Source organism: Hyperoodon ampullatus (assembly GCF_949752795.1).
Source record: "Hyperoodon ampullatus genome assembly, chromosome: 3".
NCBI classification, from domain to species: domain Eukaryota; kingdom Metazoa; phylum Chordata; class Mammalia; order Artiodactyla; family Ziphiidae; genus Hyperoodon; species Hyperoodon ampullatus.
The window spans coordinates 15,721,907-15,745,433 of NC_136916.1; the positions used below are offsets into that span (position 1 = coordinate 15,721,907).

The 23,527-nt window shown below is 36.3% G+C and overlaps 1 protein-coding gene across 1 annotated transcript in view; it reads right to left on the minus strand.

Annotated features, from left to right (window-relative positions):
• MALRD1 (MAM and LDL receptor class A domain containing 1) overlaps positions 1–23,527 on the minus strand; it is a gene marked incomplete at both ends in the record, with an annotated part of 583,874 nt that overhangs the window by 171,507 nt on the left and 388,840 nt on the right. Inside the window, 2 exons of the mRNA XM_079699366.1 lie at positions 6,543–6,704; positions 15,384–15,512. Of these exons, the coding sequence (XP_079555492.1) occupies positions 6,543–6,704; positions 15,384–15,512 (291 nt within the window). The remainder of the gene's footprint in view (positions 1–6,542; positions 6,705–15,383; positions 15,513–23,527) is intronic.

A 23,527-nucleotide genomic window follows, 5' to 3' on the forward strand; every position in this document is an offset into this window, starting at 1 on the left:
TAATTATCTCATGATAATCCTTTCCCAGGCAGGCAGATGCCCAGTTTTCTTTAGATGACAGTACTCTGATTTTATCCTAGGAGAAAAAGCTACTTCTGTGAGCAGTTGTGTTTGAAACACTGGTCCTGGCAGGGAAACACAAAGGGTGGGGCCAGGTTCCCAGCTCAGCCAGGTGTTCTGAGTGCTGCTCCTCAGTCAGTTACTCTCAACAATTCTTCATAACATTTCTCGGTATTTGTATTAGCTCGGGCTGACATAACAAAATACCACAGACTGGGTGCTTAAACAATAGAAAGTTATTTTCTCACTGTTCTAGAGGCTCAAAGTCCAAAATCAAGGTGCTGGCAGGGTTGGTTTCTCCTGAGGCCTCTCTCCTTGCTTGCAGATGGCCACCTTCACTGTGGGTTCTCACAGGGCCTTTGCACTGTGTAGGTGCCTCCTGGTGTCTCTTCCTCTTTTTATAAGGGCACAAGTTCTACTGGATGAAGGCCCCAAATTTATGACCTCACTTGACCTTAAAACCTCTTTAAAGGCCCTTTCTCCAAATGCAGTCACATTGGGGGTTAGGGCCTAAACATCTGAATTGGGGGGGGCACAATTCTGTCCAGGACAGTGCTTTTGATTTTAATCTTAGAATATTTGTGTAGCTTCCTTGGGAAGATCTACAGTGAACCATGCTTCCCTAGGATGGGATCTCTGCTATTTTTACTCCATTCATTCTCATCCCATCAGCTTTTTTTATGCCCTTCTGGAATACCTCAAACATTTCTGGTCCAAGGATTGGAATTTTTAAAAATGTGTTACAGTACAGTTATTATATCTTTCTGCATGTGTATGTATGTGTGCATGAGTGCGTGTGGACATGATCAAAGTGAGTGGTCTGATAAACATGGGATCGAGGGCTGGCTTTTGTGTATAACACACCATATCCCTGACCAAGCCTCCACCCTCCCTACTCTATCAGAGACCAGGGTGAGATGCTGATATAAATCGAGAAGGAATAGAGGTTAAGTGGCCCCAAATATGGATGTTAAGGAGATTCAGACAGAGCTGTATAAGGATGAAGGAAGATAGTAATGTTCTGGGAACGGGCTTGGATGAGGCTCCAAACATCAGGGGTTCATTTCTGGCTTGGCTACTCAGTATACAGGCTCAGAGAAGACCTTTAACTTCTCTTGTTCCTTATCTCTAATGTAGGAATAATAATATCTGTCCTGTCTGCCCAATAGGAAGTACAGTTATCACCCGTTAGCCTGCAGGGCTCTGTCAACCAAGTACCAAGTAAGTTCTGTTTGTTGAACACTTAATACTTTAAACTGCTGTCATACACATTAGAGCATTAGTGTCACTAAGATTGTTTGTGGGTACTTTTTGACCTTGGGCTGTGAACACAGAATTGCACAACAGCAAGCATGTGGATTATATCAGGCAGCATATCCCATTCCAGTTACCTTCCAAACATTTACTTAATTCAGTTCCCAACACATTGTGTGTGGTGTTTAGTAGGCACTCAGGAAATATACGTTGCCTTAATTGATCCAAAATATTTGCAATAAATACAGAAGGAGATAGATCCAGGTCACATGAGGCCTATACAAGTATTCATCAAGTGCTACAAGTTTAAACGCTGGAGAGAATATAATAATAGCAAAAGATGTGACTTCTGCCCTACCAGAGTTTACAATCTAATTGTGGAGATGGTTAATTTATTATAACATTAAAAAGAAAATAAAGTTATGAGGGAAGGGAATAAAAAAGAGACAGCAGCCTTTTGAATTTTACCTCTGTTAATTCATGTCACGCAAATGTCTTTCTTGCCATTAAATCCCGTATATACTAAGCTCAAACACTATTTATTCATGTGCAGACTGGAGAGTGGATTAATGCTTGTAGTTTCTCTCTACAGCTTTGAACAATGGCTCCAAAAAGACTCATAAATAGGCCTGTGATGGGCACTGAAAATGTCCTCCTTATGTATCTAATGCTTCATCTTGGTAACAATAAGTGAAAAGATACATAAATGCAGCTTTAATTAACAGCGATGTTGTGATGCTTAGAAACAGACTGTAGGCTCTCTGAATCTGCTGGCCTTCTCATAAAGAATTTTGTTTTTCCCAGAAGGTCAACATTAATTAATGTCCTTAGAATCTACTTAGCAGCCCATTGTCTCAGTGATGTCTAAACAAGTTTAGTGAGCCGTAGTGGTGTAGCCAGGATGATATAATCAGACTGCTTTGAAAAGGGCACTCTGCAAAAATATACTGTCTTGTGTAGTGATTAACAGGGAGGATAATAAAGTATTCTGTCAGAATGATTAGTTTTCCTTATCTGTGGATGACACTACTTGTATACCATATTGCATAAATAACCAGATGGAAAACTTTTCATGTGGTCTTTAATGAACTCACACAAGTTATAAAAGTTCAAAAAAAGAAAATAAACACAACTATTAATAGTCCTTAATTGTTGCATTAAAAGGTATCAATAGATTACTTATGTTTGTCTTTTGGGACAATGTGTGGAAACTTTCTCATGTCCATCGATTATACTTCTACTTTTTCTTAAACTGAGCCTACAATACTTTTTGTCCCATTAGTAGTATTATACAAGCAGACATGCTCGGTAATTTTCAAATATTGTCTTAAGAGAAGGAAAGATTGCTTCAGATGTTATCAAAAGAACCCACCAGCATTTGTTATCTAGATGTTACTGTCTGGATCTTAGTAGGAAATAAATATTGGTTTATTTCTTACAGTTTCTCAAGGGACAGAAACTAATATTTATCCTCAGGAACTAACAGAAAAGTAAAAAAATTTCCATCTAAATGTATATTGATTACTGTGATGTTTAATATTAGGAAATAATTTAAGAATTGACGATTAGATAATTTTATAAATTATGGTATATCCAACAAATAGAATACTATGATATAATAAAAACTATATTGCTAAACATATTTCATAACATAAACTTGTTTGCACTATGTTTTTTAAATTACTAAATCAAGTAGAAACTTTCTTTTTATTGGCCAATATGTGCATTAAGAAAGAATGGCAGGATACACAAATACAAAGCTTAAAGGTGGTTATATTACTCTACTGGAACAACTAGGGTTTTCTTTTTTCTGGTTATTTATATTTTTAAAATTTTAGAAAAAGATGTATTACTCAGTAATGTAAAATTGATGAAAAGAAATACTGAAGAAAAAAATAAATATTAAAAGAACGAAATACAATAGTTCAGGCTTTTTAAGGAGTAAAACTTAAAAATATCCACCACATTTTCCACATACATAAATGTGCTACCATCATGCACATTAGAGTTTCTTTTGAGGTGTGATTCCTGGTTTCAATTATTTTCTTTTTATTTTTGGATTTATTCCTCCTCTCCTCTACTCCAACCTTATCACCCATCCAAGTAATTCATGTTAATAAACGAGTATGTATCCTTTTTCATCCTCTTTTCCATGTTCACATAGTTATTCTGGAAATATCTAGGCATGGAGTTATACATATGCACAGATGGGGGGCAGCCATTGTTTGTTTTAGAAATATTAGATCACACCATATAATCATTTTGCATGTTGCTTTACTCCTCTTAGAATATCTTTTGGAAATCCCTGCAAATCAGCTGTATGGCACTAAACTCTCTTTTTAGGGGCTGCGTGATATTGTGTGTTGTGAATGTAACTAGTTATGTTGGCTGTTCCTCTAGGTTCTCAATTTTGGCCCCTTGGGGATAGCTGTCAATTTCTGAAGACATTTTGAGTTGTCAGCACCCGGGAGAGGAGTGATGCTAGTATCAAGTGGGTAGAGGCCAGGGATACTGCCAAGCATCACACAGTGCGCAGGGCAGCCGCACAACAATTAATTAGATCAGCCAGAACAACACTAGTGTCCAGGCTGAGTCATCCATCAGGCACACTCTGATCTCAGGGTGTTTGGCACTGGCTGTCCCTAGGTCTGGAACACTCTTTCCTTAGGTACCTACCTGTATCACTCTCTCACTTCCGTCAAGTCATTTTTCGAATGGCATTTTCTCAGTGCAGCCTATTCTGACCAGCTTATTTAAATTGCCATCCTCCCCCAACCCATCCCCTGGCCTTCCCGATCCTACTTCCTCTATTCTTTCTTTCCTCTACTTCTAACAGGCCATATAACTTATTTACTTATTATGTTTATTTATTATTGTTTCCCTCCTTCTAGAATGTGAACTCCACTGTGGCAGTGATTTTTGTCTGTTTTATTCACTAATGTATCCCCAAGACCTAGAACAGTGCCTGGCGCTTAATAGATGAATAAATAAAAGAACAAAGGAATGAATAAATGATTGTATGAATGATGCACATTCATTTTATTTCTCATTTTTTTCAACTGCAAAAAATGCTGACGTAAATATCCTTACACACATGTACTTATGTCTTGGTCCTTGTATTTTCTATGTGGCCAGAATGCTTTCTAAACCAGAAAATTTCCCATAACCATTAATGAGTACCCTTCTGTTCCTCCCACTCCATCTCTCCATCATCTGTAAGTGGCTTTTGAAAATCTCTTCCCATCTGATTATTTTAATTTGCATTTTTCTGATGAGTTGTGAACTTGAGCATCATTTAATATATTTGTTGATTATTTGAATTCGATCATCTGTGAACTGGCTAGGCAAATCTTTCCTGGTTGTTAAAATTGCCATTTCTAATAAGTTTGTGAGAGTTATCTGTATATATAGTCTACCTGTAATATGTAAAGAAAAAACTTCAAATCTATTATATGCCTGTTGATTTTGTTTATGAAATATTTAGAGCATAGCTATAATTTTATATCTGGGCTTTTGGAAGTTTGATACTGCCTTTAAATTGTACATAGTTTACCCTATGTTTTCTTGGTAAGAGTTTTATTATTTTAATTTGTTACATCTACATCTTTAATCCATCTGGAATATATGTTGTATATGAAATATATAGAAGAAAAACTGGAATTTAATTTCATTTCCTTCCAGGTGGACAACCAGCTATGCCAGCATCATATTAAATAATACAACTTCTTCCCACTGAATTGGCCTTTGTTATACACTAAATCCTCCTAATTACTTACCTAAGTGTCTTGATTCTCTGTCCTGTTCCATTAACCTATAACATGGTGTATACTAATCTCATTTTTTTTTTAAGGAAAAAAAACTTGATGAAAGACAGAAAAAATACAATTTGACAGGTCGAAAGGAATAGAAATATTCAATCTGAAGCTGAATTAGGAAACAGCTTTAAAATAAGAATGAACATCCATGCTGTAATTGAACATCATGATATTTTCAATCTGTCTGGATTATATAAATGCTAAAATTACTGATCTCTTTTCACTGGACATAAAATGCCTGAGCCAATCTTGTTTACCTTTTCTATGAAAACTTATTTTAACTCCATGTGTTCTTGTTCTTTTTCACTATTTTATGCCTCAGTTTTTTTGAGGAGGTATTAGCTAGGGTTCTCCAGAGAAACAGAACCAATAGGGTGTTGTGTAAATATAGCAAGGCATTTATTATAGGAACTGGCTCATGTGATTATGGAGGCTGACAAGCCCCACATTTGCAGTGTGGGCCAGCAGGCTGGAGACCCAAGAAAGCCAACAGGGCAGATAAAGTCCGCAGGCAGGCTGTTGGTGAGTTACCTCTTGCTCAGGGAGGCTGGTCTTTTTCTTTCTATTCAGGTCTTCAACTGATTGGATGAGGCCCACCCACATTATGGAGGGTAATCTGCTCCAAGTTCACCAATTTAAATGTTAACCTCACCGAAAAACATCCTCCAAGTTGACACTTAAAATTCACCATCACAAATATTTAAGATTATTTTTTATCTCAAAGAAAATCTAGATTTTATCCCTAAGAAAAGTTTTGTCCCTAAGAAAAGTTATCACTGAAAAAAGTTATTTTTAATTCCTAAGAAAGTTAGATTCCTAAGAAAAGTGTTGAGTATCAGGCAAGATTTCAGGGTAAAAGTAAACAAGAATACAAGCTTCCTTCTACTCTGACTCTATTAATTGGAAAACCATTTAAGATTACATTGATCTCATGTCACAGGCAGGAAGCAAAACTTGTTCAGAGTTTGCTGATGCTCATTCTTTTTATCACCACTTACCTTTTAAATCTCTGCCCCTGTACTTCAGAGGGTCTGGAATGAAATTGGTGGCAAGCTAGCAATCATTGTGGCAGCATGCCAACTGTACACCTTTGCCTACTGCATGCATTAATCTGAATGTTCCCTACTTGTCCCTGCCCCAATTGGTGACTTTAAGGCCACCCTTAGGGTAGGGTAAATAAAATCTGTGAGTCTCTTAAATAGAGTCATTGATTTCCTTGTTGTAGCAATATCAGTTCTAGGTCTATTAAATAATTCAGGCATTAAATGGAAGGAACTAACTCTCTTTTCATAAAGGATATTGAGCTCTACCCTCACAAAGACATAAGGAAGGTGCTCTGACATTCACTCAAATAGTTAAAGCAAATTTCCAGCCCAGTGAACTACATGGCCTGACAATCTCTACTGCATTTACCTGGTGTGTGATCAAGGTCTGGACTCAATGCTTCAGTAGGAATTCTGCTGCCAATGGCCCAATCCAAGTCATCTTGAGAGTCCTGAGTAAGACTGCAAGCTGTGGTCCAGCTTCCTGAAGTTATTTCAAAATTGCAGCTTCCTGTTGTGCTTGTATACTGGCCTAAGGAAACAAAAATATTAATGGAATGTTGTGGAAATGTATGTCACACTTGATATTATACTACATTTGTGATGATTTTAAATTAGTATTTGTATACTCTGTTAATTTAAAATTTTAAAGAACCAGGGTATTTGCACTCATTGGAAATATCAGTTGTACACTGAAACTTTTTTTATCACAGGGTCTAGAAGCAGTGCATGAATACTGTCATTTAGCCATTAAGGATTTACATGGATTGACTAATAACATTTTAGATGATAGATAAAACTGTATCTACACATGAACAATGTACAAAACATTATGATAGTATAGATTATTCAGGTCAAATAAATCAATATCTTCAGTTGTCTGGATGTTTAACTCCATCCCTCTGTCTACTCTGGTGTTTGAACAGCATAGACCATTAGAGAGGAAAAGTCATTAACTAGAGAAAAGGTGCCTTTGGTAGAAGTAGTAAACCATATAGGATGCAAACCCTCTCAGCTTTCCATATCCATCACCCACGTACAACATTTCAGACCCAGTCACTAAATAATGAAAGAAGTTCTCTTCTAAAAGTGTTGATTCATAACTCATTAAAAAAATTAAGTTGTTCACAATGAGAAAAATTACTAGTAATAACTGACTGTCTACTACCTAGTCATCTGTGAAAAGTGCCTTCATAATACCCTGATACTGCTTTCATTTTTCTTTCTTTTTGCATAGCAATTATTATTTTTGAGCATTCACTGTAAAAACTGTGTTATAGAGACAGAATGAATTATTGGATGGTTTAATCCGTATGAATCAACTGAGATTGTCATTGACTTTTTTTTTAGAAAGATTAAGTTTGTATTATTTTTAACGTTTCTTCTCCAGATGGTTTCTTGTTCATAACTTTTTCTTAACATAAAACTATTATTAGCATATATAGAAACTTTGTCAGCAAGGAAAAACTTGCGTTAAAATGGATGCCAAACATTTGGCAAAACAAAGCTTTAATGTTTTTATAGAAAATTATCTGGATCTCTAAGAGTATTTTCATAAAATCTCAGCATTTTACTTCTCTGGCATGATTGCACCTTATCCCTAAAAACTAGAATCGTTTTTAATTATATACATTTCTTTCATTCATTCTAGAGGACTTATGCTCCATTGGTTTTTATATACTTATTTATGGGCTCTGCATATCCTTTTTATGCCATGCTTATACATAGGTTTATACCATGCTTATATAATATGGATAAAAGTGAGGAATGTGGTTCTCCAGGTGTTTAGTTAACACAACCACAAACATGTAGAATCTTCCAATGTTACAAACAAGACAGCCACTGTGTGTTTGTTAGAATGATGTCACACACAGGTTCTATAGTATTTCTGTGTAACTGACTCCCAGACACATAGGCTCTACAATAATTATTCTTTTTCTATTCTCTGTGACCACTCTTGTCCTTCCTCTTCCACCATATTTAATATATGACTTTACTATTGACTCTAAAGATATCTACACAGTCAGGATTCATTCTCTTACATTTCAGCCTCTCTAACTCAAATTATATCACTTTTACTTTTCCCTTTTCTAGGGTTAACCTTGGTTTATGATCTCAATTGCTTACCAAACAGTTATTAGCACTCCACAGCTGCATTTATTTCAAAGTTATACAACTTTTCCACATCTTTCAATCACACATTCTCTACTAATTCCTTTCTTATATTGCAGAGTTAGCTGGGGTGCCCCTCTTGTTAAAAAATTACATAATTAAAAAAAGTCTCACTCTATGTATCTTCACTCACTCTTTCGCATAGCCTTTCATACTTTTGTGCAGATGACCTACAAATCTATAGCTACAATGAAATGCAGGTGTTTATCTACAAATGTTTGTTGAACATTCCACTTGGAAAATGCAATTATCATCTCAAAACCAACAAGCCTAAAATGAACTCATCATTTATCCTTCCAAATGGGTTCTTCTCTCTGAGATTAGTGATTAATTTCATAGCATGAATCTTCTCTTTCTTTCTAAAGGTTCAAACTATGAAGTTATCTTTGACTCTGCATTCTTTATTTCCATATCTAATCTATCACCAACACCTATAGATTCTCCCTTCGAGAACTTGTTTAGTTCATTCCTTTCTTTGCAGCTCCATAGTTCCTGTTCCAGCTCCATTGGTTCAAGCCCCTGGTTTATGTTAAGAGCCTCTTTCTTTAGTGTAGCCTTCACCCTATCAACCTTATACACCCGAACCACATTATTAATCTTTAAGACTGCTCTCATGTTATTTCCCTTGCTCGAAATATTCAGGTGTTCACATTATTTGAAAATGCCCTCAAAACCTCTAGCCTTGAATACAACAACCTTTCTGTTGATGCAATGCTTCTTTAGGCTGAAATCTGTCTTGTCTCCAAAACTGCCTCTACTTCAATGAAATTTTTCAGAAAAATTTCTTTTGAATACAACTGACTTTTTTCAACTTTTATGTTGAAGTACTTCTCTCTCTCTCTCTTTTTTTGCATACGCTCTCTAGCAATTCGATGCTCATTTGTCAGTCCTTCCTTCCCTCTCTTGGTCAGGACAGAACTGCAGTTTTATCGAGGAATTCACCTTCTTTCACTCAGATATTTGTTTGAAGAGTGAAACGGCCCCCTGTAACTCCAGAGGCGGCTCATGGTTTATCTAAGCAATCATGATGCGATGTTCAAACTTCCCTTGTCTTGACTGGTTTAAGATAGTCTTGGGATGCTTTTCTAAACAATGAGACTTACTAGGGAAGAGCCACCTAGGAAAAGGTTTCTTTATTCTTAAAAATAAATCAAAAGGAAGAAAACATATTTGTCCTTTCTCAGGATATCATTGCAAAGATGCGATGCTTGGGACTAAAGAGATTCTATGGGGAGCTGACTTTATAAGAAAATCCATTATCTGAAGATGGCAGAACATAAAGAATAAAGGAGGGCATATAGTTCTATATGTTTGATGACAAAAGTTACTAAATTAACCAACTCTAGAGCTCCCTTGCTTTTGGACTTCTTGCTATTTGAGATAATACATTTTCCTTATTGTCTGTATCAGTTAGGGGTGCATTTAGTTTCAAGTAACTGAAAACCCAAATAATAGTAGCTTAAACAGCTACTATTCATTTATCTCAATTAACAATATGTTAGGAAGGTGTCAGTTTAAGGTTGGCATTGTGACTGTGGTTCAAGTGTGTAGTTGTGAAGCACATATTTTCCATCTTTCCTTTCTGTCATCTTGCCATCCTCATGCTCATTCATGGTTGCAAGATGATGCTGCACCTTCGAGCATTGAAAAATTCAATTATTCAAGGCATTGAAAGGAATGGGAAGAGGAAAGAAGAAAAAGCGTTTTCCTATTCTGGTGCTTTTTCTTTTTGAAAGGGGTACCTTCCCCAAATTCCCACATATATCTCACGGGCGGGCAAGTGCTCACGGGCGGCTACAAAGAAGTTTGGAGAAGATGCTACCTGTGGCTGGTCATAATGTTGCCCTGGATAAAACTGCAGTTCTGTTTCTAAGGAACAAAAAGAAATGGATAGGCAACAAGCAGGGACTGCTATGATGTCTACACCTGTCAAGGTTGGAATTTCTGTTACAAGTGTATTAATTAATGTATCTTCTCCATTCCATCTAGCAAATAATACTCTTTCTTGAATGTCCAACTTATGTACTATCTTTCTCTTTCCAGATCATGTCAGTTCTCAGGGTCTGTGTGTGTGTTTTATAACAGTAATCATAGTTATTACTATTCGTTTGGCAACTTATTACTTCTTTATTTTGCGCTGCCACCTTAATTGTTGTTTACTATTGAACTACTGTAAACATTTCCATGTGATCAGGTATTATTATTGAACTGCATTATATAAGCCGTGATTCCATACTAATTACTGAATGATAGGTGATATGAAGACTTTGTAATATTAATATTTCTTGATGATTAATATGTATCAATATTTTCAAAATGGCTACTGCTTTAGAAAAAATATTTTCCAAATTGTGATCTTTATTATGATCCCTTGAATGGATTCAAAGTATTACTAACACTGTTTTAAATGACTGGCATTTTTCCACTGGTACAATATTCAGCTATATTGTTGTAGGTCAGTATAAATATTAATCAACTCAGTAATATTAAAGAGATGGCTCCGTAATTAATTATTTTTAATTCTCACATCCACATAGCAACCTTATTTTGCCATACCATGATATATAACATAGAACTATTAAACAGTTTCTCCTCATTGTGAAATGCCTTTTTGGAAAGCTGCACTGAGAAGAAATTTGGAAAATCTGGGTACAGTGGGGAAGAGTGACACGACTGACTAATGATGTTTATCACTGTTAAAATGCAGGAGAGAAAGTATCCATCCCATTCTGTACGTCCCTAGCCTAGACTACGAGGCACACTTACTACATGTTTTAGGTAATAATTTCCTCCATAAAAAAAAAGCATATTTTCTAACTTAACTGTTTCTTTTAAAAAGAATTGATCTTATTTGTTATCAACCATGCATTTTTGCAACAAGAGGTAGCGATGCAAAAGAAGATTTTATCTTTGCTCATAACCTAAGGTAAGAATTTAGTCATGAGGAATAGCTGCATTTATTGTCTGATAAGTATAAAGGACATGTAAATAAGGCATTCACAATGACTGACAAATTTTAAGAGAATATAAAAATAATGGCATGGAAGAAGCTAACATTAATCCTGAAAGACTGAACAAATATATTCTTTACATTATTTCATTTAATTCTCAAAGCACTCTGTATGTTATTATATGTACTATATAGATAAGGAAATTGAGCCTCTGAAAATTTAAATAATTGCCCAACAAATGATGGTCAAAGTCAAAATGAAGACTTCAGTTTAATAACCCAAAGGTCAATTGTTTCCTTATATTTCTCCAAAGGTCACTTTGAAAATGTTGTAATTTATTCCATTATCCATGATAGATTCTCTGCCTGCAGGAATCCAGCCCTGTTGCCTCCAATATATCCAAAAGACCATCAATATAAAATATTGATGGAGTCAATTTGCAGCATCAATAAGTCACCTGTATATTTCTGTGTGCTGTGCAATGTTCCTTTTGGAGATGAACAAAATCTATCAAGAAGTTTTAAGAAAAGTGACTATTTCATTTGTCAACATATTGCTTTTATTTTAAAAAATTCAAATACTTCTTGCAGTTGTCCATCAAAGTCATGGGTGACACTAACAGACATGGATATGTAATTGACTTCAGTTTCTGATCATCAAAACTGCCTTTGTGTGTTTTCTATCAATACCTCAAATAGCTGTGGGAAAAAATACAAATCATATAAGGTACTCTGAGCAGAAAAATGAGTGAAGCAAAAAGAACATGGGCAGCATTCACATTTGAAAAACCAAAACACCTGTAACTCTTTCTGATGTTTTTAGGTCTATTTTCATACTTCATATACAGATGTACATACACACACACACATATTTTTCTTCATGTGTACTCCCCACATAAGCTGTGATAACCTTACTCCTGATAGCACTTGTTACACTTAAAAAATAATCAGGAATCTTTTCATTTACTAGCTACCTTTTCAAAAAGTGAAGAACATTATATTTAATGCATTTTTCCCTCTAGTTTTTTTTTCCACAGTAGAAAGTGAATTTCTGAAGCCTAACACAATGTCTTGTTCATTTTTATATACCCAATGTTTAGAAAGTTGTTCCTAGCCCTACTAGGAATGGGAATAAACAGAAGAGTATAATTTTTATATAAACATTTTCAATATATGTACCTTTTTACATGAGAGGAAGATATTTACTGTCTGTAATAAGTTTTCTATATGCATGTGATAGCTGTCCTTCTCACCCCCACTGGATTATGTATGTCAGTGCCATCATATTCAAGTTATTTTTTCTTTAGAACCTTCATAAATCTGGCCAAGTTTTTAATGTTTTACTGGTGATTATTAAATGCTCTATTTGTTATGTCTTGTGGGGGAAATGGTGATTTCAAAATGCTTCAGAGCATTGTTTTAGAACTCCATTGAAATCCATTCCTAACAGTCAATATAAAAAAAATATTTTTTTGGTGCACTTAAAAGAAGCTAGAAATAACACTAGAAAGTATTATTTAATGTATTATAAATTTCATTTGAGAATATATATATTATAAAGGAAATGAATATTTTATGAAATTAAGATTATAATACTGTAGTATTCAAAATACAGTTTAAAAATGTGCCAATCACTTTCACTTTCTTCTTTGCTTGACTTAAAATTAAAAGGTGGGATGAATGTTGAGGATAATATGCTAAGTAAAATAAGCCAGTCACAAAAAGACAAACACTGTGATTCCACTTAGAGGCACCTAGAGTTGTCAAATGCATAGAAACAGAAAGTAGAATGGTGGTTGTCAGGGGCTGGGGGTGGGGAGAATAGAGGGTTATTGTTTAATTGGTACAGAGTTTCAATTTTTCAAGATAAAAAAAGTTCTGGATATGGGTTCTGGATGCCCTCTAAGGGAAAAACGTTTCTGATGACACTTACGCAAGCTGGCATAAGTGTGAAGCTGGTGTTGGCTGCACAACGATGCAAATATACTTAATGCCACTGAGCTGTACAGTTAAAAAGGTTAGAATAGTAAATTTTATGTTATGCATATTTTATATATACTTTACCACAATTAAAAAAAATAGCGAATTCAAGAAAGAGAAATGAACACTTCAGAAGCAAACATCCGGAGGAATAAAAATAACACTGAGCTAAAAATAAACATTTAAACGTGCCTTGTGTAGTACGCCTTCCCTGTGCATGTGTGATATTTTCCCACTGAGAAATGGAGTCTATTCCCTTCCTCTCTTTGAATTTAGGGTAGACTTTGTTATTTGAATAACCATTAGGAAGAGCCAGGAGGGACATTCTGGAACTTCTGAGGCTAAGTCATACAAACTCTTTGTTATTTTTCCTCAGGCTCTTGGAATGTTTGCTCTTGGAACTTTCTGTTAATGAAGCATGTTGCCTGCCATGTCAGTAAACAAAGGACACTGTAGCCATCAGCCACTGCCCGCCACACCCCCGCATGGTGAGCCCTGAGGGAACTCAGGGTAGAAACAACAGGATGCCCGCCATCAAGCCCTCAGCCACTGCAGTGCCCGCAACGGTGCACCCTGAGGGGATTTAGGATGGGAAAAACCTGGATGCTGGCCCTAGATAGCTAAGGTGTACAGCAAAGGAATGACTTCACTGAGTGCAGGCTCTTGCATCTTCCCAAACACAGAAAGGCACTAAATTCCTTAACTTGAGCTACCTGGTTTTCTTTAATTAACAGTAATCTTTTGATGTTTGGGCTCCCTGGTCTTTGTTGCAAAACTCCTGTATATCCTGGGTCCCGCACTACCTCTTGGGAGCAGTCCCTCAGAGGGATCTGAGAGGCTGCCTCTTGGGCTTAAGTCCTCAGAAAGTCTGCCAATAAAACATACTTCTTAACTTTTAGGTTGTGCATTCTTTTTTTTTTTTTTTTTGCGGTACGCGGGCCTCTCACTGTTGTGGCCTCTCCCGTTGCGGAGCACAGGCTCCGGACGCGCAGGCTCAGCGGCCATGGCTCACGGGCCCAGCCGCTCTGCAGCATGTGGGATCTTCCCGGACCGAGGCACAAACCCGTGTCCCCTGCATCGGCAGGCGGACCCTCAACCACTGCGCCACCAGGGAAGCCCAGGTTGTGCATTCTTTTACAGTCGACACATGGTAAAAGCCAATCCCATGTAAGATGTCTGACTAACCTGTGATAGCCCAAGCCACAGGGGTTGCCCTGGAGGTTGATTCCATGTTGATCCAGACAGAGAAACCAAAGAGTACACATGTGCCAAACATGTAGGGGATAAAGGCATCTTGGAAGTGATCCTCCAGGTCCAGCTGTACCAGTTTGAGCCATGTGGATCAGAGACAAGCTGCCTAGCCGATTCCTTCCTGAATGAATGATCCACAAAATTGCAAGCAAAATGAAACTTGTTTAGGCCAATAACTTTTAGGGTAGTTTGTTATGCTGCAAACATTAACAGCAACAGGCAGCCTGTATTGTATCAAGATTCCACATGAATGCTCATCAGTAAGCTTCATGAAAAAAAATTCTTTGGATTTAAATATGTGTTCATATTTAAAAATTACACACTTGGCTTTATACATGAATTTAAAAATCATTTGAATTAAAGTTTGAATAAAAAAACCAAAGTGGTTCTTGTATTCCTCTTTTTCCAGGGCAATGTAATTATTAAAACTAATCATTAAACTAGTATTTATTCAAAGTGTTCTTTTTTCACCTCATCTATAAAATCAGTCATTTTTTGGGAAAAAGGAATGGAATCAGTAATGAGAACTGATGAGAAATGCAGGCTCTGCTAGTTCAGTTTCTGACAATTTTAACCCTGACTCTGCATACAGTTCTATATAATGACATGATGGGAAATTTTTGTAACATGATTTGCTATAGATTTGTTGCAGTTTTTAGTCTGGGGCTAAAAAGGATGGAAGGGCTTCCATTTAAATAACTGCATAGAGAAGTTGGAAAAATGTTTTGTCTATTCTAAATCTACTCTGGTGCATGAAAAGAACATTTCTTCTCAGTCATCAATGAGAATAAGTTACTCTGCTAATAAAGTGAAAATCTGTGCTGAACTGGCAGCATTAGAACAGACAAATACACTTACCACAGTGAGCTTCATCAGACCTATCAGAGCAGTCTGGTTGATAGTCACAGACCAGGTGGGATGCAATACACTTCTTGTTGTGGCACAAGAAATCAGTGGCTTCCGGGCAAATCTCAGAAGTCTCTCCCACTGGGGAGAAAACAAAAAAAACACAAACATCATTTGGTAATACTTTCATCAAACTTGAATACTCCTTTTAGTTCCCGCACTATTAGATAAGTTAAAGATTTTAATTGTTGTCCAAGGTAGACTTGTAGACAACTCCCCATCTCTCAGTCCCACCTGGAACTGTTCAGCAAGTAACATAGATTGTACTTCCAAAATATTTTTTAATCAGTCAAGGGCTGACCATCATCTATTACATAAACCCAAACTCCCAATCAAGGCATTAAAAATATTTTGGTTTTTGGCTCCAGCTTAGTTTTCTAGGCTCATTTTCTGCAACTCTTCTCTTAAGCACCTGCAGGTAAACTATATCCTAGGACTGAGGGCTTCACAAATATGCCACTTGGTCTGCATTTTACCACGTGTTCACAAATGCTGCTTCCTTTACCTGTACTGACTATTCATTCCCTCTTGTGGTCTTGGTGGTCTGTTCAACCTTGGGACTCAAGGAAACAACTTCTCTCTCTACCCTTGTCTTGCCTTCCTCTTTGCCATCCAAGCCTCTCTTTGGACACTCCCTATTTCATGCTGCCTAAGGATACTTTTATTCCTATATTAAATGCCTACCACCTCGTATAAGAGCTGTTTACGCTTCTGGCTGTCCTCCCAGACTCTAAGCTCCTTCGACACAGGAGTTTTTGCTGTGTTTTCTTGGGCCTAACACAGCACCTAATATACAATTTGTGCTTTATAAATGCTGGTTATAATAACTGAAGGCATAATGGTTTCATCTAAAGGGGGCTTAGAAAAGCCAATTGACATAGAATTTTCAAAGCAATTCACATGTTGCCATATCATTTCAACTGATATGAAGTCTAATGATAATATTTTATAGCTTCAAAGTGATATACATTAAAGGTCTGAAACTATCTTTATCAAATTCAACAAATTAAATAAAACTCAGCAATTCCTTTGTTACATAGATTAGTATGGGTTCAGGGTAGTGTGTCTGCAGTGGGGGTAGGTTACTCAAGGTTAGGGAGTATTTTCATGAAGGAAAATAGTAAAACTCTACAGATTTCATTAAAGTGCATGTCCATAGTCTTTCCATAGTCATCCCCATAATACAATAGCTAAAACCTCAACATTTTCCAGAAATAATTTACCAGTAAAATGTAGTCTCAATACAAAGATTTAGAGAGGGCATCTAAAAGAACAGCCAATATTTATTAGATCGTGGGTATCAGTAAGGTGAAGAATTAAAGGTCGTGTTCTTTGAGTGATTTAGAAACTTTGCCACATAATTTTAATTAACACTAGTTAGAATTTACAGTTAACCCAGAGAACCATGTGGACATTGTTTAGTATGCAAGTCTATGCATTGGAGATTATTTTTCTATGCCATAGGCTGTGGAGTCATAAAATTACTCCACAGAAGATATGAGTTTTGACTTATAATCTAAATAATTGGTTCTTTAGTTAAAAAAAAAAGATTGAAATAGACTCCATCTCTAAATGAGGCTTATTACCTTAACAATATAGAATAGAAAAAACATGAAGAGGAATCAAGGCAATGCTTTGAATTATAGTAAACTGAGCATAAACCAGAGTATCTATGGTATATGGGTTGCACAGATTAAGAATAAAAAGAGACTGTAATTCTAAGAAAAGTAGATCTTCTTTAAGACAAGAATATAGTCAGTCAGACTGCTGTTAGCAAAAACAGCATGGTAAATAGAAGAGGAACATAATTTTAGTGAGAATGTCTTGCATGTGTTTAGCCATTTTCTATATCTTCATTTAGCCAAAATGATAAAGGCAGTACTTATTAACCTGGTCAACAAATATATGAAATGAAACATAATCTCACATATACTATAGTTAATGACATGAGAATGGAAAGAACATTGGTGCTCATAAGAGCGAGTTGAAGATGAGCTGGCTGGCAGAATACGGCAGATGAAACAGACTAAATATTTATTTTAGCTTAAAAAATAAAGGTTGACAGAGCCCAAAAGACCTAAAACATGATAAATGGAAAAACCCTAGGAAGAAGAAAATGTCTGCAAAATAATGTAGTCATAAGAATCGAATATTTAATCCACTAAAAGCACAAGGAACATATAGGACTAATCCACTGTGGATTTGAATACATTGTCCCCAAAGTTAAAGTGACGTCCATTGAAAACTCACATTATTCTTCTTTGAAATAGAATTTACAGTAGAGAAATCCTTGCCCATATAAATTTGAATTTGGATTAAAACAGATTTGTGCACAGGATTCATTACATAGAATTAGATAGAATCATTCTACAGATTATATTTGTGGGTACACACTTGTTTTATCATCTCCTTCAAGTGATGATATTCAGTATGCTCTGGCATTTCAGACAGTAAATTTCACGTGGGCACACATTTTTGGCACCTTTATTTCTCATTCAGAATATTACCACATGAAGGACATAAAAGACGTGATGGCGATGGCCAGACTCCCCCTCACTGAAGACCATGTTATTCAGGCTTCTTAGGCTGAAGGAGACTGAATAACCGTGACCATGTCATGCTTCCTTAGGCTTCTCTTCACTGTGACAGTTTCTCAGATTTTCCTTGTTTTTGATAACTTTTACAATTTGGACAGTACTGGTCAAGTATTTTGTAGGATTTCTATTGGAATTTGATTTTCCCCCTTATAATTTAGGTAGGATTATGGATTTAGGGGAGGAAGACTACAGAAGTAATGTGTTAGTTTCATCACGTCATGACCAGGGCACGTGCTATGACACAACTTGTCACCATTCATGTTGACCTTGTCTACCTGGCTGATGTAGTTCTTGTCATATTTCTCCACTTTAAAGTTACTTTCTTTTTCCTTTTATCTATCCCTTTAAATACAATATTTCTTTGGAAGGAAGTCACTGTGTGCAGACCACATAGTGGAGTGGAGATCTATGCTTCCCTCCTTGAGGGTAGAGAATCTACGTAAATTAGTGTTCTTACATATGGGAGATTGGTCTTTTCTCTCCCATTTATATATTTATTTAGTAATTTATATCAATATGGACTCAAGGATATTTATTTTACAATCTGAGTCATAATACAATGCTATTTTATTTTTTTATTGCTCAAATTGGCAAAGGGGAGCTCTTTCAGTTGGCTTCTATGTCCCTTTGACATACTACCATCAATGTAGACTTTTTTTATTTTTGCACACTGCTTTCGGTTCTAACACCATAAGTTGCTTTAGCCTTACCTTGTATTTTTCCCAGCCCAGTCCTAGAATCAGCCATCAGCCATTTCTCCAACCAGCCCTGGTTCCTTTTATTGGAGAATGCTGTCAGAAACCAAAATCTGGGTACTAGGTTGCCCCCTGCTACTTGGGTGTCATTATGTCTATGCTATGATAACTTGAGGATTCATGCCATTTTTCAATTACAGAAAATGATCAATTTTATTTCTTCAAGTACTATCTTGCCCTAAGTCTGTTTTCTATTTCTGGAACTTTCTTTTTTTTTTTTTTTTAACATCTTTATTGGAGTATAATTGCTTTACAATGGTGTGTTACTTTCTGCTTTATAACAAAGTGTATCAGCTATACATATACATATATCCCCATATCTCCTCCCTCTTGCATCTCCCTCCCACCCTCCCTATCCCACCCCTCTACGTGGTCACAAAGCACCGAGCTGATCTCCCTGTGCTACGCAGATGCTATTAGAAGTGTTAGATTCACTTATTCTATCTTCAATGTCTCAATTTCTGTTCATATTTTTTTTTCTCTTTACCTTGCTGTGTTGCATTTTAGTGAGTAAGCTCACGCTTATTTGAGGATTTATCCTTCAACTGTGCCTCTAATCTGTTTGTTTAACTTTTCCATTGATATTTATTTTCAGTTATAATTTCTGGAAGTGAAATTTAATTATTTTATTTAGTATCCTGCCTATTTTATTTTATGCTTTCCTTTTTCTGTATTATGATCCCAATAGCATGTGGTCCCAACAGCATAAATTTACACTGGCTTCATGCATTATCCTTGAATTTTCAGTGGTTCTAGAAATTTTAATATTAATGTGTTTTGTTTTTTGGGGTTTTTTTTTTTGCGGTACGCGTGCTTCTCACTGTTGTGGACTCTCCCGTTGCGGAGCACAGGCTCCGGACGCACAGGCTCAGCAGCCATGGCTCACGGGCCCAGCTGCTCTGCGGCATGTGGGACCTTCCCGGACCAGGGCACGAATCCACGTCCCCTGCATCGGCAGGCAGACTCTCAACCACTGCGCCACCAGGGAAGCCCTAATGTGTTATTTTTGAGTTCTCATTCTCACAGCATGTACTATCCTATATGTGGTATGGCACAAGTTTTAGGGTTTTGGTTTCATGCTGGTAGCTCCTGTTCTGTTCATTTATTTTTCTTTAATTTTTTCCAAGTCCCTGGACAGACAACAAATTTCTCTGGGCTTTCTCTGGAAAGGACCAGGCTTTATGCAAGGGTACATGTCTAGCTCTCTTATTCTGATACAGGGTTAAAACTTCCAGTCTCCAGATACCATTTTCTATGTCCAGGTTCCTAAGTCCTTTAAGCCACTAGGAAGTTAGCTTCCATCTATGGTCTATGTTTGAGTCCCCTCTTTGGTTCTGGAACTGGTATATTTTCTTTTCTTTTTCAAATTTCAGTTTGGAGTATGAATAAGTGCTTTTTAAGACATTTTTATATGTTTGTAGTGAGTGGGAAGCACATCCTATGATGTGATTTTGTTAATTTTTCTGTAGTCTAATTTTCAATATAAATTTAATATTTAAAAACTGTTAAAACCTTATATCATGAATTCTAAAAATAATCTCAAGAAGTCCCATAAAACAATTTTCTCCAAGTCATGCTCCTTATTATAAAAAGAAACCCTCTGAAATTGGCATATATCATTTTCTTTATCTTGTGTTCCTATAAAGGTAAACATATATGAACGTTTGAGTGCATTCATTGAAACAGAAACATAAAGATATATTTGTAGTGGCTAGAAGAGGGAACTTTTTCATAAACATAGTTTCTTTTTGTTTGTTAATATATACATCTTCCTTGTCATTTATCTGTTTTAACTTGTTAATAAATTATCTTTGGATAGTTTTTATTGTAGGTATGCTTCAAAAGTTTTATCATTCTAAGTAAAAGTTTCCCTCTAGTTAAAGCTGGTAATACTGGACAGTAAATATTGATTACTGGTGGAAAGTCAAAATATGTGTGGCCAATGTATTGATCTGAACCTCCATTCTCATGAAAGCTCTGTAACCTTAGGTAACTCATTTACTATCAACCTCTAAATGAAAACAATGGTAATCACTCTGTCATACAGAGTACTATACCTTTAAATCTAGTGACATCATCCATTTAGTATCTTTACTTATTCATCCTAGAAACATATATTGAACAGTTGTCAGACACCATGGTGGATAGTTCTTACCATCAAAGAATTTATATTCTGGTAGTGAAAACTTATGTGTAAAACAGGCTGTTTAGTGCTGCAATGGAAGATATTTAATGGCTTGCTGTCAGAGGACAACAAAATGTAGCCCTAGTTTGCACTGGTGTGTTAATAAATATTTAATACATTTATTCAGCGCTGACCTTTCAAAATGCATATCATCTCAGCTTGTCATGTAGCCAATTAGAAAAAGAGGCCAGACCACTCAACTGAGAAGCAGGTCCTTTATAAAACTCCATTCATTTCAGTTTCCTTATCAAGTACGTTTGGCCACATGTTGCAAATATGGAAGATTCAATGTTATCTGAAGAATAACACTTGGGTAAAAAAAAAAAAAAAAAAAAGAAGGAAATAGGCTCAAGAAAAAAATATTTTGGGAAAGTTCACACACCTGAAATTTTCCTTCACAGATGAACTGCTTATTTCACCTGACGTCTCTCTTGTTCTAGAAATAGGATCAGGGGCAAGTTTGCAAATAAAAGGAAATCTCAACACTGTTGATGACTACATATCTCATGACCAGGATTTTTAAATGTCCAGAAAACAACAATAAATACCTTTCATATTTTCTATTCAGGGTGAGCTTATGTTAGAAAAATTGCTAGGTTTCAAGAAGGTCACTGCACATATCAGACAACTGAGAGCAACATCTGAATGTGTAACCTCTGTGAGCTCAGTGACAGCAAAGTTGAGTTTGTGCCAAAATTATCAGAAGTGTTATCAGAGTTACTGGACCATGTCTTAGAGGATAGCAAGAGCTTAGGAAAATATAAAAAATGCAAACCCACTTGTGCTACACAGAGGCAAGGTGTATACGAAGTGGAAAATATCTTAAAGATCAACTTTTCAGTTTTTTAAGCAAAAAGGTGACTTTATAAACTGATTCTATATTTGTTTGAAAGAAAATTATATATGTCAACCTCTCTTTTCAGACATGCAACTCAGATTTTTATCTTTAGCTTTTTTTAGATATGGATATATTTTAAATATCTAGTTTTCTAAATCTTTAATTTAAAGGTTTAGACAAAAAACCTTTTTAGAAGGTTTATAATGAAGGAAAAGGAAATAATAAGAAAATAAAGCAAAATCAACAACAAAACTCAGAAGTGATGTATTTGACAATGACCAGTATGCTTTTCCTCTTGAAGAAGCATTTTTAGTGGGTTAGTGATTCAAAAGTCCTCATCTATCCCTCATCTCTTTTCAGGTCCTAATGCTCCATTAAAAGAACCCTTGCTTCATTTTCTGGTAATTTCCTAACTACCATTTTCAAAGAAATGTTGACCCTTTCCATTCTGGATTTTACTTCTGCATCTGATATACCAAAAATGTCTTCCTTTCTGTGACCCTCAATTCCTTTAGCTCCTGGCCACCATATTCCTACTACTCGATCACATCTTAACCTTCCTTCTCTCTCTTGGTTCTTTTTCCAGTCCAGGCCTTTAATGCCAATGCAGCAAATTGTGACCCTTTGTTCTTCTTTGGGCATCATATTTACTGTCATGATTTTACCTGACATCTGGGGGTTGATGACCTGATATCTACAACCCAATCTGTCCCTTTTCCTGAGTTTAGTCACTTAGGATACATTTCCTGCTGGATTTATCTATAACGTATCAGACACACTAAACGTGACCAAAAAATGCACTTTCTTCTCTCGTTTTGCCTCCTACTTTATCTTCCTCTACTTTTTGACTCACACTAAACCTCACAATGCTCATCTGTGGATGGTCCACAAAAGCAAAACATCTTTTCTCACCTACTTTGGTCCTTACTCTTGTTTTTACGCCTTCATCCTGTCTCATCCGTGGGGTGGAGATGGCTGGCTGTTTACAACATATACCTTCAAATTTCTACAGCAGACAGTTGTTGCTGGGTAGCAGCTGCTCAGCCAGGCACTTGACTTCTCAACACCATATGCAACCAGGTGGGGCCACAAGGGTGAGTTCTAGCCAGTGGAGTGTGAGTGGAGGTGATACCACTTCCAGGCAAAGCCACACAAACTTCCACCCACAGCTCATCACGTTCTTTTCCTCTCTCGGTTGGATAGAAACAATGTGATGTTCACTAGGGTGGACCTTGAAGGTCAGAGATTAAAGATCTGCTTGGGTCCCTGAATAAATGCATGAGAAGAGTGGTCCCCCTAATCTGTTCACCTGTTAACTACTGCAAGTTGAATAAGAAATGAACTTGAACTGTGATCTAGCTGTAGCCTCCCCTACTATAACTGGTATACAATGAGGATGATTCTGTTGATGAATATGGTGGCTCTGACTCTTAAGGAGACCAGATTGCATGTCTCATCCTGTTTAAGCACATTACATATATAAAATCATTTAATTCCAAAGATAGCTCCACGAAGCAGGTACTATAATTTTTTGTCTTATTAAAATTACTGAAGTCACACAACCACTTCATAGCAAAGCCAGAAGTCATGCTTTGACTACAGCCTTTACTCTTAACCAAAAAACCCCATTCCGCCTCTCATCCTGCTCAAATATCCAATCCCATAAGCCATAAGTTAAGTGTTACTCTTTCCAAGTCCCATTTATCCATCCAGCTCTGTTG